General features: G+C 36.5%; 1 protein-coding gene across 4 annotated transcripts in view; it reads right to left on the minus strand.

The window, feature by feature from the left end:
* Nucleotides 1-1026: 1026 nt before the first annotated feature.
* Nucleotides 1027-16882, minus strand: part of phf21b (PHD finger protein 21B) — a 61286-nt gene continuing 45430 nt past the window's right edge. For 3 of the 4 annotated variants that reach the window (XM_077235314.1, XM_077235317.1, XM_077235316.1), the window contains 11 exons: nucleotides 14745-14837; nucleotides 12055-12399; nucleotides 11778-11903; nucleotides 10248-10299; nucleotides 9702-9781; nucleotides 9562-9616; nucleotides 9277-9299; nucleotides 7210-7368; nucleotides 6779-6845; nucleotides 6586-6689; nucleotides 1027-4163 (listed from right to left, as the gene is read on the minus strand). In XM_077235314.1, coding sequence (XP_077091429.1) covers nucleotides 3900-4163; nucleotides 6586-6689; nucleotides 6779-6845; nucleotides 7210-7368; nucleotides 9277-9299; nucleotides 9562-9616; nucleotides 9702-9781; nucleotides 10248-10299; nucleotides 11778-11903; nucleotides 12055-12399; nucleotides 14745-14837 — 1368 coding nt within the window. In that variant the 3' untranslated portion in view covers nucleotides 1027-3899. The remainder of the gene's footprint in view (nucleotides 4164-6585; nucleotides 6690-6778; nucleotides 6846-7209; nucleotides 7369-9276; nucleotides 9300-9561; nucleotides 9617-9701; nucleotides 9782-10247; nucleotides 10300-11777; nucleotides 11904-12054; nucleotides 12400-14744; nucleotides 14838-16882) is intronic. The other variant, XM_077235315.1, reaches the window with a different exon arrangement.

The raw sequence follows: 16882 nt of genomic DNA on the forward strand, positions 1-16882 counted from the left end.
ATACATTTTGTGCGCAAAAACCAACAAAAATAACGACTTTATTTCAACTATTCATTTCCTTCTCTATGGGCCTCTAGTCAGTTAACTTGGTGTGATTCTGTAGAGATACGTCACACGTAGGCTCACTATTGGCCGACGCTGGTCATGTGTGTGATGTGTGTGGCGTACAACAACAGAAGCTTACGCTGTTAAACTAGTGAACTGACTCGAGCCCCACAGAGAAGGAAATGAATAGTTGAAATAAAGTCGTTATTTTAGTGTTTTTTTTCCGCACAAAAAGTATTCTCGTCGTTTGATAAATATTGAGCCACTGTAGTCACTTGGACTATTTTATGGACTATTTTGTCTTTAATAACTTTTCAGGGCCAGCAAGTTCAATCCCTGAAGAAGCCTATGGAGGAGTGATCCAGCTCTCAGATTTCATCAAAAATATCTTAATTCGTGTTCCGAAGATGAACGAAGGTCTTATGGGGTTGGAACAACATGAGGGTGAGTAAATACTGACAGAATTTTCATTTTTGGGTGAACTATCCCTTTAAGTTAATAACTAATGATTTTTACAACGGAAATTAATCAATCAAAAACTTAATTTAGCTGGACAATGACTTTCTTCAAGAGTTGCTATACAACCAAAACAATCTTTGTTGCATTAATTTCCTATTATCCCAGGACAGCTGCTTTGAAACAATCTGTGCTGTACAAAGTGTTATATAAATGAAGGTGACTTGACTAGTTGAACTAGTTGATACTTGTAAAGTAACCTTTAGTAAGTAGAATGTCTGTTGGAGGAGCATCAAAATAAAATGTTAGCAGATGTTAAGCAGACAGTCTACTAATACTTTCGTGACTGGTAGCTGATGTAGTTGCAAAGTTAAGCCTACTTATAGTGAGTACAGTATAATGTGTAAAGCTGACCATCAAAATAAAGTGTTACCATCTTAACATCTGTAATAATCCTTAACACACATTTAATATTGTACCTCAGTTCTCCATAATTCTTCAAAGCACAGAAAAGCAAGACAACTCTTACAATTGATGAACTTCCATCAATCAACTTTAATAGATCATTAGATGATGTAAAAACTACATTGGCATATGTAAGACAAACACTCTTCTATTTGTACTATCCACTGGACAGTCCCCTTCAAAATGACAAAGAAAAACACAGTCCAAAGACATCTAGCTAAACACCTCTGTGTTGTCTTATCTCCTTCGCTTTGCTTCCTTCTCCAAAAGGACACATCACATATTGCAAGCCAAGTCAAAATGCATAATTAGCAAACAATAAAAAAAATTGTCATTTTTTGCCTTCCCTCATTTGTTCCTTGATAAAAGAATATAATTTGTTTTTTTTTTGTTCAACGCAGTGTTGAGTGTAGTAAAATAGATCTGTATAAGCACTGCACAGTTTCTCCCGGAGAGGATATCTGAAGATATTTGAGGAACACGGGCCACAACGGGTCAACAGAAATCAGGGACGTGTCGCAATGTAGATGGAAGTGATATGAAGAACAGAGCACTGATATAGTTTCATTTAAACAATTCATGTATTCATGGAAAGGGCTGATAGCATCAAATCCAACTCATTTTCTCAATCAGCGTTGTCTTGTTTTCCAATAAAAAACATTTAAACAGCTGTAGAGCAAGACAAAAAAAACATCTTTAGAAATTATTCTCTGAAAACAAGTATAAAGTAAATTAGGGAAATTTACCTATTTTACTGGAAAACATGAAAGAAGCTTGTTAAGAAAATAATTAGGTCTGAAGTCTGTACTCAGCAGGAGCGACTGTTACGAAACAATCCAACAGATGATATGATTTCGATTACATTCTGAATATGACAATACAGGTCCTGAATGAGACATTCTGTGGGATGAGATTTAAAGTTTGTCAAGAAAGCAAAAACAAACAGCACTTTTTATGATGTCTGTATACATATATACAATACATACCCATTTATGGTTATACTTTAACATAATATTTTGTGTTGATCTTGTTTTAATGCATCGTACGTGTGACCATTAATAAGTATTAGAATTTGTGGAATGCATAAGTAACACTTTACAGTAAAGCTGTACATTTTAACATTAGGTAACATGAATTACCAATGAACATTTTTAAAACATTTATTAATCTTGGTTGAATTTAATTTCTACATAAATATAATTTGATTTAACCTATAATTGCAGCAAAAAAGGCTATGGTTAAGTTAACAAATTTGTTTAATTCCAGATTGTAGGAAGTAACAAAGAACAATTGTATACATTTATACATTACATAAATAACAAAGATTAATAAATGCTGTAAAAATACAATTATTTGTAAGCTCATAAAGGTTAATGCATATGTTAACATATAGAACTGAACTGTAGTGTTACAACACAATATTGCATTACATATCCAGACTTCATAGAAATGCTGCACAAAAGACAGACACTACCAAGTGTAACAATAATTTAGCTGCATATGAATTCAGTAGATATTCCTTTCAAACTCAAGGGGGGAAAATTATTCTGACTGTGGTTAAATACATGTTTGTTAGCCCTTAAATGTACACACAGATGGTGTTATGCATTATTTAACAATAAATAAATTCTTTACTGCGATCTGCGGTTGATAGTGCTGTCGTTAAATGTGTGCAACTGGTTATTTGCGCTCTTTTGCGTTGTGTTAATGTTGTAACTTCATCAAAGATGTGGCGTCTGTTTTCGAACCACGCAGGAAGACAAACCTTTCAGATGAACATGCTAAACTTTCCCTCCAAAAAAAAGTACCATTTAAATGATCTCCTATTTCCCCCCATTGAGTGTTTTAGATATTAATTATTTATTTTTATTCATCAGGCAGTGTTCACTTCTAACAATTGAAAGAAATATTAATAATGCAACTTGTGGTATCCTTGGAGTGACGTGAGATAAGTAAATGAAAACGTGATTCAACACTTCAGTGAAAAGTAAAAACAGACAAGATAGTAAGATGAGATGGAAACGTTATACAGTTAACGGTACAAAAACACTCTGGGTTTTTGGCATATTTTATATGGTGGGGAGACAAAATAAACGTTTTTGGATTCCGGGATCAGGCACTCAAAGAACTCAAATGGCCTTTATCGTTTCTATTGTTTGGACAGCCCAAAAAAAATAAAAAAAATCATATATGTACAACGATCCCTCTCTCCAATACTAGTTTGAAATTATTAACAGGCATCAGCATGAAAATACTAAATTCGTCACTAAAAAGGCTAAATTCTGTTGTTATCTTAAATACTTTGTTCTTTTATCTCTATTAATACTGAAAAATTATTTTTTCTTGTTGTTGTTTGTTTGTTTTTTATGTTTGTACGCTCGCAAGTACACACAAAATGAACAAAATGAAAACATTTCCCTGTCTTGCTTTAACCTGAATTATTATGGCAAACATTGTTCTTTCTAAAAATCCAAACGAGCATCTATTTGGATATATCAATGTACAGTGCTCTCCATTTCATGTCGCTTGTCTTCAACTATAACTATGCTAACCATCTCAGTAACGAAATGTGAACGATTATTCCCCCCCGAAACGCACACACCAAACCCCAGTAAAAAAAAACGCAAAGCATAATAAGAAATGTTTCTATGTAGAATACTTATTTCATATATTTGCAACAGCATTGTAATCTAGTCATAAATACATTAAGGCAAAGAAAAATAATACATTAAAAAACAGTGGGTAAAAAAAAATCTTGGGAGCACTGTGTGTGTTGGCTTTAAAAAATACTTATGAATCGAGTGACGCTTATTTCTTTTTTTTTCTTTTTCAAATTTTCCCATTATTTTTTTTGGTAAGACATTACCAGAAGAAAATGCACATCGGTTGGATATCACCGTCTGTGGTGATCTTGTGTTTGTGTAGGTTCGGGGTCAGTTGTTTCCTTGCGGCTGAAGCACGCTTTTGTGCAGTATGGCGGAGGGGCCAGTAGTGGGCGCTGTGGTGCTTGTGCTGCTGTCCGCGGCTTTGATCCAAGGCAGCGAGAGCAGCGATGCTTCGGTGGTGGTGGTGGCCGTCATAGTCACTTGAATCATCTGGTCGCGCTGGATGAGTCGAATCAGAGTCTTGAGACGCTCCAGGGATGCCTGAGTCTCCTGCTGCTGACCCAGGAGACGCTCCTTCTGCTCAATGCATTTCTGTTGAGCACAAAATTAAAATCATTCACTTTGATTTTGCTGAAAACAGCTGACACAGCACCACCAATGTTCCCTCTAATTGTTTTTCTTGCTGAGCAAAACATTTTTCTATTGGGCAGACATATTTCGCCACCTGAGCAAAAATATTCTTTGTACCTGACCTGTACAGCATACGTAGAAACACAATGGTTTCACCATTCAGTTGTGACTTTTAACTTGAATGTGGCATTTATTTGACCCTTGATGTAACTTATTGGTATTAAATCATATTTTTGAAAAACAAGCAGTTAATTAAGAAGTCACTAAATGAAGCACATTTTAGGTTACCTGATATTTTTTTTCACAGTGCTGTCAACTGTACAGTCTTTACCAAGAAATCCTATGAAAAATAATTTACAAAATCTTCTGCAGGACAGTTCAATTCTTTACAATAATAGAATATAGTATGAAAGAAAAGTAAGCTGTTACACTGAGATGGTTTGGGAAAAACATAAAGTGTTTTTGTACAGTCAATTAATTGTGTACAGGAAGCATTAAACCATCAAAGTTAAATGATTGTTTATTTCTTATGAATTTCCAATATTTTCTTTAGCAGGGGGTTTCAAAGTTTTTAATGGCAATGAGCCTGTGAGATTCTTTATTAAGGCTTATAATTTAATAAAATATAGGCCTAATATAATATAATATTAAAAAAATGAATTGAAGTATTTGAAGTAATATAATATATCAGTTTAAATGCTTCAATTTGTTTACATATTATATTATTATAGTGTGATAGAAGTGTGCGGCCTCAGCATCAGAAGTGTGGAACATTGAGCACCACCGTTTCAATCAATGGCGCGTGTTTTGGGCAGGACTAGCTGTTTGATGGAAGATTCGTAAAACCCTTTGTCATTCTCTTTGGTGATGCTAGTTGTACAGAAATTGCTAACTTTTAATCTGAGGAAAATAATAATAAGTTAATGTTATTCTATGTTCGTCATTTGAGGTGCTTCAGGTATGCATCAACTCTGTTACCATATTTTGCCCTAATAAAAGTAAAAAATATATTCCAAAAATAAATAAAACTGGTCATACTGATGACATCGTCCTTTTGGAAAAAGAACTCCTAAAAAAAAGTAGTTACGCTGTGTCCAAATATGGCTACTTCCATACACCTACTAGACCCAGATAGCATACATATCCGGGCCTCATCTGGGCCAACTATGGCACATATGGCTAAGTTCTGCTGGTGGCCATTTGGGCCACACACACCAAGCTGGTTTTAGTGTGAATTGTGGCTTGCTGTGTGTGTCCCAGATTTGGCCCATGGGACCTTTGCCGCAACCAGAACTGAGCCATATGTGCCATAGTTGGCCCAGATGAGGCCCGGATATGTATGCTATTGCCAGCCACACTCGGGTTGAGTCATTGCCGTCATTCCATGCGGTATGTGGGCTAGAAGAATGTGGGAGATGTGGGCACATCTGGGCCAAATGTCATTGGCTATCTGGGTATAGTAGGTGAAAAATAGTATGTGACAAGAGTAGTATGTCTGAATTCATAGTGTTAATAAGCAGTAGGCGAAAAGTACCCGGATGACCTACTACTACTTCTGGCGAGATTCTGAAGTGTGCATACGATGAACACTTTACTATCCCATGAGGCCACGGGAGAGGATTTGTGATTGGCAGTGAAGCAACCTAACTGATGCCGTAGGTAACATGATAATGACAACATGGTGGATGTTGTACGTCCGAATTTCAAAGTAAGTTTCAAATCATATCTAGTACCTATTATACAGTACGCAATTTCAGATGCACTCTTCGTCTTTTCTTTTAAAAAAAGTCAACCCTGTTACCATAATGATGTAACTGATCATTGATCAATTTATTTTTCTAAGAAGCACACTGTAGTTTTTTCAAGACTTTTAATATCAACCCTGTTAAATTTCTAAAGGTATATCTAAATCATATTTAAATCACATAGAAAAAGGTATTATAATGTATTATTTCTTACCTGATAGAATGTTTATAATCTTGCAAACTTTGCAAGATTATCTTGCATATCTTGTACTTTTTTACAAAAAGAAATGTTGTTTTGAAAAAGACCAAGTTACGTAGCACATTTAGGGTGGCAGCAACATGAACACATACATTTACGCTAAACAAAACTAGTAGAGCATACTAATTAAAAAAGTAAACCAGTACAACATTAAATACTTATTTGAGAAGTTTAGCACCAGGGCTGGGTATTGACACAGATTTCATGATTTGAATCAGTACTGATTCACAAAAGCACTCAATTAGAAGCAATATCGATTGTTGTTTTATTGACCAGACATCTTTCAAAGTTGAAACATAATTGGGATCGTTAAAGTGAAGATCGATTAAAACTGTGTTCTCTACATGGCAACCCAGCCCCATTTAGCTCAGTTACTTACAGAGAAAGAACTGCAGAGTCTCTGGTCCTCTTCGCTCAGATGTTCACACTCAAGTTTCAGCTCAGTGTTTCTCCTCATTAGCTTCCTGCGTTCCTCCTCTCTCACTGCACAAAAACACACATCATCATCATCATCATCAATGAGAACAGAGTCCTCAGAAGAGTTAGTGATTTATACGTGTTTGACAGCTCACCTGTTTTATGTGTAACATATGACTGGATGAAGTTCTGTGGCCAAGACAAGTTCTCTTTGTTCAAAACCTTCAAAAGAAAACAGAACAGAGAATATGAGCAGATTGTCTTTGTCTTATTAGGTTAAACAACCTTGTAGTAAAAATATCTAAATATCCTTAAAACAAAAATCTATTTACTTACTACATAAGACTAAAATAGAGATTTAGGTTGTACTCAAGTTTATCGAACACAACACTGAACTGACTTCAGCTGAACAACAGGCGAAAAGCATTATTTTCCTGTTATCTCTGTAAAGCTGCTTTTAAACAATCTTTATTGTATAAAGCGCTATATAAATAAAGGTGACTTGACTTGATCAATAGATGTCTTGCTGACTTCCCTGTGCTGTTGGGATCTTTAAAACGTGTGTTTGAAGAAAAAAGAAGCATACTTTCTTCTGGCACTTGGGGCACATCCAGATGCCCCGGGTGGCAGTTTTGAGAGGTGGGTTGAGGCAGTTGGGGTGGTAGGCGCGGGTACAGGTGTGGCACGGCTGAAGATCTCCTTCCTGTTTACACACTGCACAGTGATCATCATGCTGCAGCTCCTCCTGCGTCACACACATTTACAGAAACACACCACACAAGTTGTCAGCCATTCTTAAAATGTCCATTTTATTTTAAAAAGTAACAATATTTACTTTAATTCATTTTTTATTATTTTTACAGCTTAAACATGACATAAACATGTTTTTTTTTTTATAAAAATGTTTTAAAGGATTAGTTCACTTTTTAAAAAACTTTTGCTGATAATTTACTCACCCCCATGTAGTCCTAGATGTCCATGTCTTTCTTTCTTCAGTCGAAAAGAAATTAAGGTTTTTAAAGAAAACATTCTAGATTTTTCTCCATATAATGGACTTCACTGGGTACCAAACGGTCCAAGGTCCAAATGACAGTTTCAGTGCAGCTTCAAATGGCTTTAAACGACACCAGACGATGCATAAGGGTCTTATCTTGCGAAACGATCGGTCATTTCAAAAATAAAAAAGTTTAAGTTTTATAAGCACAAATGCTCGCCTTGCTCTGTTCTGTGATGCACGTACGCGACTCTCCTGTTCGAACTCGTTCATCAAAATGAACACATTTTTTTCCAGTCATTTCGTTTATTTTGTTCGTTGAATGAACGAAATGACTCGAAAAAAGATTTGTTCATTTTGATGAACGAGTTTGAACAGGAGAGTCACGAACGTGCATCACAGAACAGAGCAAGGCAAGCATTTGTGCTTATAAAACTTAAACTTTTTTATTTATTTTTGAAATCACCGATCGTTTCGCAAGATAAGACCCTTATGCATCGTCGGGTGTCGTTTAAAGCCATTTGAAGCTGCACTGAAACTGTCATTTGGACCTTGGACCGTTTGGTACCCAGTGAAGTCCATTATATGGAGAAAAATCCTAGAATGTTTTCTTTAAAAACCTTAATTTCTTTTTTACTGAAGAAAGAAAGACATGGACATCTTGGACTACATGGGGGTGAGTAAATTATCAGCAAAAGTTTTTTAAAAAGTGAACTAATCCTTTAAAACATTTTTATAAAAAAAAAAAACATGTTTATGTCATGTTTAAGCTGTAAAAATAATTTAAAATGAATTAAAGTAAATTGTTACTTAAAAAAAAAAAATTTTTAAAATAAAACCTTAATTTCTTTTCGACTGAAGAAAGAAAGACATGTACATCTTGGATGACATGGGGGTGAGTAAATTATCAGCAAAAGTTTTTTAAAAAGTGAACTAATCCTTTAATTAATACTTACGTGTATTTAAATGCCTGAAACAAACTCTAAATTATTTTTGACTAGACTTGTAGAGTACTTAAATAAAAACATAATAAAGTATGTAAATAAAGACTTTATTGGATTGACTTTATAGTATTAAATGGTATGCAGTGGTCATTTTACTTAATTACTTGTATTGTTTTTTGTTTTACTTTTTTCCCAGGAACTGAATATTGCAATTTTCCTCAATTGTATTTAAAGCATAAATAACCCATACAGTAAATTTGTTTGTGTGTTTTCCACCAAAAAAAGTCATACAGGTATGAATGCAGTAAGGCTGCGTTTACACTGGCACCAAATTTTTACTCACAACTGATCTGACACAGATGTTGCACACATGTAAACACAAAAATCTGCATGCTATGGTTGAGGGTCAACCATGTCGCAAAGTAAAGTGATCACCAACGGAATCATTTTGGGGAGGGATTAATGTAAACACAGAAATTGGATACCAGTCGTGTCTAAGTGAATGTAAACGGTCAAAACAAAAATCTGATATGGTAAAAGATCAAATCTGTACATTAAGACTTGCATTGTAAACGCAGCCCAAATGATGAAAGTTTCCTGATATATTTTGGTATTTTTTGTATATATTTAAACCATGTCAAAAACATCAAAAATGATATATTTTCTTGCCACATGAGATTTACACACACAGAGTGATGTTAGAGTATAGACGTACCTTCCAGCAAAGCTCCTCAGAGTCTAGCATGTGAAAGCAGACAGCAGGTTAGTAGCGTCACACTGACAAGACTGTGTTATTAGGGTTATTCCAGTTTAACAGCGGTGCTGGCACGTGTTTAGCAAGTTAAAGCAGAGAGTGTTTGGTTTAACAACCGGTTAAACAACTAATTAAAACACAGCACTTGGTGAATGTGCGCATTTAATTCATTGTGTTCAAACATGTTTCTGTTTTCCATGCATTATTTTTCAGCTCATTTTTGACAGAAGCAGAAATCTATTTTACCTCTCGCCGACAGAAACATGCCACTTTTCAGGTAATTCGATGCGAGTCGTTTGCGCTGAAAAGCAAGATACAAGACGTTTACAAATGAACAGTCCTAAAATGAAGTGATTATTTAAAGGAATTATGACTGGCAGACAGACCTCTGGTTCAAACAGTCCACTGTATGCAGGGTTAGCTGTGCTTCGCCTTTTCCTTTCCTGCCGTTTACTCTGGATCTCTGCTTAAAAAAACAAAAAAATCAATGATTAATCTTTACAGCCCAACATCTCAGTTTCTGTTTGCTTCTGTGTTTCATTCAGAGTTCAGCGGAATTCAGAATAACTGGCTTGTTTCAAACGTGAATTTGAAGGTAATTCGCAAGATCAAACATGTTGGAACTGGAATTTGAACTGGTATGTATTTCAAACCAATTCAACACGGTCATGCAGCAGATGAACATACACCACTAATATTGACTGATTCTGGGTTTTTTGTCCCCGATATGAATAATGCATTTTTTTCCAATTAACTAAACATATTACTCCAAGATAACTACTATCAAAACAATTAACCATAATTAAAAAACTATTTTTAATTTTATCAGACAGCACCACAAAATGTCCTTAACAACAAAATACATTAAGACATCAAAATGTCAGTCTATTGACGATATATTGATATGTAGCTCCATTTTACACATAACTCACCCTCTAAGTGTTCTGTAGTGACCAGGCCTAGCCCGACCATGAAGGCAATTTTCTGTAGGACAGAAGGTTAAGTTAATACATTAAACAGTATTCAATGTTCCATGTTAACTTTATTCTTGCTCTTCTGGACTAATTTCACTTGCCAACATTGCCGAACACTGGCAACAGTTCTTTCACTGACTGTCTGATTCATACTGCACCCAAAACTAGAGCTGCCCCCCTAATTGTCGACTAAATGTTAGTCAATGAGAAGAGACTAAATTTTAATTAGTCGATTAATCAAAAAGAAAAAAAACCTCCACAGGAATTGGCAAAGTCACGCATTTACAAATTCATGTGGAAATATGTAAAATATACTGGGATACCCTGACTTCTCTTGAGATCCCCCTGCTTCGATATAGTAAAACCCACCCTCCATGTGGCGGGATTGGTTAGAAGGTAGTTTGTGATGCAAGAAACATCGTCGATTTCAAAACCGTTTTTGAGTCTCTTTTTTTCACTGCAGTTTTAGAGAGAAAATACTCAGCAATGGTGTTGACTTATGAATTTGCACATAATTTGTCTTAAAACATATTAAAAACACCACATAGACATATAAACAACATACATAAACTTTATTTTCACCACGGGGGTCTTTAACTTCGACGTCTATGCCATCATAGTGCATCTTCTCACTGTTCTCTGTGTCTCAAGACACAGAGCTCACTTCTCTCTGACAATGTGGACAAACTAGTGTAACTTTCTTATAATATGAGAAGACTGAGATTGGAAGACAAAAACAGCGATGTCAGGTATAGCCTAATTGTCCATATTGTTGTAGTGTTTCAGTTTGCTGCTATATATTTTATTTATCAGCTTTTTAGAGTTTTCAATCGATGTTGAGGCTATAGCACGACTGATAGTCGACTAGGAAAATCTTTAGTCAGGGGCAGCCCTACTCAAAACTGACATTTTTTTGATCTTGCAAACTCTAATCTGATTGGCCACATGCAACTTTACAATTACAAGGTATTAAAATTCTACAATGATCAGTTTTTAGGAACCAGTCACTCAATTTTACAAAAGTTTTTGAGGATAATAGCATATCTTGAAATCAAGGGAGTTTTGCTTGAGGCAAGTAACAAGATATACTCAAATGTATATTCCACATATATGAACTGTGATTCTGCGATAGACTGGCCATGCATAGGACTAGCAGTTTGGTAAATGAATGGCACCTAATTCAGTGTTGTTGCACTCAAGTCCAGACAAAACCAAACTCTAACTCAAGTTCAAGACCAACACCCTACTTTCAGTAGAATTTGGACAGCCTGGACTCGGACTAGAACAACCTGGTCTCAACTAGTCATAGAAAATATGGTTTTGGACTCGGACTTCACACAGACTTTAGTTGAGGTCTGGACTTGAGTAATACAATACTGATGTTATTGGTTGTTTTCCATGCCAATCAGGTCAATCTCTTCTTGTCAAGAATTACCTGTAATGTGGACCAGACTTTGTGCTAACAGTCAAGACAAGTTGTGTGTGTACCTCTGGATCCTCCAACTTTTTGGCTGGGGTCGAGGGGTCAGGGCTTGGCTCCTTCACAGGACTGTCAGTTTGTGAAGCTGGAGAACTCTTGCAGTAGCTGGGAATCTGTGGCTGAATGATTATAACCTGTATACACACATTAAACCTCTTAGACAAATCAACTGAACAGTATTCTGTGCTTCTAAATGTATAATTTGCCACAGAGTGACACTAACAGCATCAAGGAAGTTCAAACCCGAGCATTATTAGGCAAGTAGGTGATAAAAGATCTTCAGACCTTGCTGTCTGGGCTAAAAATCAACGGTTGCACTTTGATGGCCTCAGTTATTCCTGACACCCCATGGGCGGCCGGCGAGGCTGCAGAGATGATGGCATATGCCACCCCTGGGCTGGCGGAGGCTGTGGACGCACTCGGCACACACAAGGACGATGAGGAACTCTGTTCTTGCCCGCTGGACAGTCGCTCGTGACTGAAGGTGCTGTTGGCAGTTGGCAAAGATGCGCCTTGGCTTTTTGGGCTGACCACAGACATGCTCTGCGGCACGACCAGCGTTTGACTGGACTGCTGCTCTCGGCATGGGCTGTGGGGAAGGCTGTCTGGAATGAGGGTCTTTGGCCTAACCTAAAGAAACACAGAGCACAACGTTTAGTCCCCTGAGCAGACACCAGCAGCAGATGGTTATTGGCTTTGGCTTAAAATATTTTCATCTCTTAAATTAAATTGTTCAATCTTTAAATTCTAGTTTCTGTTAGCTTTTGGGCAATGTTCCCTTAGTTTCAAGGTGGTTCAGATGAAACCAGGAGTGCTAAACTTAGTTCCTGGAGGTCCACAGTCTTGCAGAGTTTAGGGTAAAGGTCCTTGCACACTGAGTCTGACATTTTTGTATCAGTTTTTTCATAATTGTCATTCGATGGCTCTAAATTGTCGAAACACCTCTCAAAATGCTTGCTATGGATGCGAAAAACGCAGAAAATCTAACCCGATCCGAGTTTCTTTATGAGGGATGAAAGATTTGGAGGCAGTGTGTAAATGTGTTTGACACAATGTGAGGTCGTATTTATTTTTTAACGTGCGAAAATTTCGGACAAGAATTTCGGACTGCAGTAATACATGCTGTTAATTAATATTACTCAGTACTTAAATGTATAATTCCACTGTAACAAGGACGCCTTAAAATGAAAACAAAACAAAACGGTCAACTGAAAATGAGCGCCCGAACTTCTCATAACTCTAAACCGGAAAACTCTCAAGTAAATACACTCCTTGTATGCCCATGTGATGTGGAGTAACAGGTGGAAGTGACACAATTTCAAAATAAAAGACTAATCTTTCCAGCAACTACATTCCAGCCCCTGATTATAACACTCAAAACTGTAATAATCACAATCCAATCCAAATGCATTACATAATATTTACATTTATACATGCATATGTTGCATCTTATTTTCACAATAAATATGTGTACATGAATGTGTATGTGTGTGCAAATGTGTGATCAATCAATCTCTATATAAAGCTGATGACAGACGAATTTTTCTCCTGCCATCGTCATGTGTAGATCAAGTGCAACTGAAATCATGTGATGCACGAGTCAACTCCAACACAACGTATTGACTAGTGGCAGATCTAAACAACCAGCTGACTAATCAGTTTGACCTCTAGTAGGTGTCACTAGCTGGGGAAAAGATGGGACTGAGTACAGGGGGCCCAAAACAATCTCCTTGAAGGCCCCAGCTATTATTACTGAAGTGCCAACTAGCCTCTCCCTATGGAGGATCCCTAAACCACTCTACAGATAAAGCGTTGTGGAATTTTTCGGTTCGCGTACCTACCCAAAGTGATAAGATAAAATAAAAATTCTGCATCAAAATTTATAGACAAGTAGTTTGTTTAGGCATGGTTTGTAAGGAATTATAAACCTGCGCACATATATTCAAACGCACATAACTATAGAATCAATTCTTAATGCGCATGTGAACGCCATCAGCGTCTATCTCAGGTTCACGTTTAAAGTCTGTTTAGAGAGAACGGTGTCGTCTTAGCGGCCCCTAATTTAATAACAAATGATCATTTAGACGGAAGTGAATCAATCAAAACTAACTTTAGCTGGAAAAAACATTTTTCAAGAGCCACTATAAAACCAAACCAATCTCTGTTACCTTAAATTATATCTTTATCTCTGTAAAGCTGCTTTGAAACAATCTACATTGTTAAAAGCGCTATATAAATGAGGATGACTTGACTATTACAGAAGGATAATGATTTGTGTATTAATTTTTGTATTCATTAATTTGTGCATTAACTTTTAGTTTTTCTATTTATTAATTATACAATTATTAATTCAGTTATTTCAATAGTTACTAACAATGCATATGCATACAACAATGCCCTTAAAAAAAATTAACAGTTTCTTAACTGGTGGGTCACGACCCAAAAGTGGGTAGCAAGACCGTTTGAAGAAACAACAACAGACATAATTCTGTTTTTCTGATGCAAGACTTTTATTTTGAAAGACGTGAGTGAAAGCTTTAAGTCAAGAGTGCCTGAGAAAAACGAGTTTTCCTGATTCAGTCTCTGCGGTCAGATGAGATGTTGTCAGGCTATGTGTCAGTGTCATTATTCCAACGTTATTTTCCTAACTTGTTATGAAATAAAAAGTCTCTCACCTCAGAAAAACAAACAAGTCTTGTCAGCTATTATAGGCCACTGTGCTTGTATAGCGCACTTTTTCAATTACACGCGCAAATGCGGCAAGGCCTTGTAACAAATTGTAAAAGAGTTACTGCTATGAATCCCTCTCACTTTCAGCTGCTCCTGTTAGGGGTCGCTACAGCGGATTACCCTTATATTTCTTTAAAATATTTTAAACATGTCTGATAGAAATATTATTAATAATTAATAAGGCACTTTGTGGCATGTAAATGTAAAAAGGTATGCTGAATTGTTCATTTAGTGTTATGCAGTACCTGAGGTAGCATGCTGGGTGAGTGTCCTGCCAGTCGCTGCAGAGAGCTGATGTGAGGCACCTTTATCGGGAACGCCGTCAGGGCTCCCAACATCTGGCAGAGAGAAATAAAACATGTAATGAAACAGGCAAAGCAATCATTTCAGACATTAGAGGGACAGATGATGAGAAAAGATGTGTAATGGTGTAGTTACATCATCTATTGCTCATGCACATGCTCTTCGGTAGGACTCATTTCTTGGCAAATTTTTGAGTTAGTCATGACGTGGTGATTCAGGTGATGACTTTCGGTTTAGTGAGGTAGTTTGTTAACTCAATTATTGGTCAAAACAAATCACAGAAATAACAGTTTGGATTAATCATCTACTGATTCAGACTAATTCATGATCACACTATCATGATATGCTCCTGAAATTGAATCTGTGCGACCAGGGTTTGAAATTAACACCCGCCAAATGCGGGCAAAAATCAACTGTGGCAGGTAACGCTGTCAAGTCACTAGCCAATTTGGTGTGTTATTATATTTACTAACTTTGCTGGGGAAGTTCGTGTAAGCCAAATCTGTGCAGATTTAGCGCAAATACTCAACTCGTGAGTCATCATGATATATCAAATACATTGTATTGCGCAAATTGCGCTTTCTTGAACATGCCCGTGAATACGCAAAAAATAACGGCGTGCTTTTTCATCTGCATTGAAGCTATATCGAAGGTTAAAAAGCATTTGGTTAACAGAAAAGACATTGTTATTTTCCAACATTACATGCTCTTTTGTACTGTATTGATCTGTCCACATAAAACACATTTTTGGTGAAAAGGATGAGGATAAAAGATGCCAGCATGACAGGATTTTGTTCTGAAGTTCTAAGTGGCTGGTAACTTAAAAAATTAGTAGCCAAATCGGCCGGTGGGTAAATAAGTTAATTTCAAACCCTGTGTGCGACCTCAATTTATTTGGAAGCATTTGTGGGAGTGCAAATAATTGTTGTGGTGCGACAATTGTTCTAGAGATGCACCGGTGCATGAATGTATCTCTTAAGGGAACTGACTGTCTTCAGAATAGTTTTAATGGCATTTTCTTTTCCTTTTACCTCCATATAAAGTAGTGTTTATCAGCACAGCTGCTTTGTTTACAGCAGTTCCAAAGAAACGCTTATTTTCCATAAGCGCCACCTGCTGTCAGAGAGTAAATTTGCATTTTCATTCAGTCCGTCTGTTTTTGTTTGGTGCAGGTGTGTCTTATGTAACAATTTCACATGGGTAAAGTCAGATCATTCTGTATTTGCTCGAAGTCTTGAAATTAATCAATCTAATTGAAATCAAAAACAACAGCTCATGCTACATGTGTAGCATCTTAGTTTGGATTGTGATTAAAACGCAGTGGTTGCCTCTCATTTTAAATGGCTACAGATGGTTTTTTAAGCCAATTTGGCCCGTTATAGAGCAAATAAACAAGAACAAAAAAATGGCTTAAACAATCAAAATAGTAGTAGTAGGTTATCCGGGTACTTTTTGCCTACTGCTTTATGAATACTGTGAATTCAGACATACTACTCTTTTCTCTTAACTGATCCTCAACAAACTCGTCTCCATACCGGCATGGATGGAACTGGATAATATTGTGAATGTTCTGATCCAATCTGATTTCTGACCTGTAATGCTGCCTGAATCATAACCATATACTGTTCGTTCGTTGGCCAAAGGAGAACTGGCCCCCCAAGAAACCTTGTTTCTCCCAAGGTTTTTTCTCCATTCTGTCACTGATGGAGTTTTGGTTCCTTGCCACTGTTGCCTTTGCTTTTGGCTTGCTTAGTTGGGGACATTTAATCTTCAACAATATTATTGATCTGCCTTAAGGTGGACGATGACGCAATTTTCTTCTAGAAACAAACTTTGTTGTATTATTTTCATGTTATCACTGTGAAGCTGCTTTGATACAATCTGTGGTCCCACGTTATATTAAGTGGCTTTAAGTACTATGAACTTACATTGAAACAAAATATCTGATTGTTTTCGCCACTGAATAAAACAATTTAAAAGATAATTGTGACTTTTTATCTCATAATTCTGACTCTTTTCTCAGAATTGTGAGATAAACAGTAAACTTGCAATTCTGACTTTTTTCTTGCAATTGTGAGTT

Source organism: Siphateles boraxobius, unplaced genomic scaffold (assembly GCF_051911475.1).
Source record: "Siphateles boraxobius isolate OS27281-9 unplaced genomic scaffold, OSU_SipBor_1 19, whole genome shotgun sequence".
In the NCBI taxonomy this organism is placed as follows: domain Eukaryota; kingdom Metazoa; phylum Chordata; class Actinopteri; order Cypriniformes; family Leuciscidae; genus Siphateles; species Siphateles boraxobius.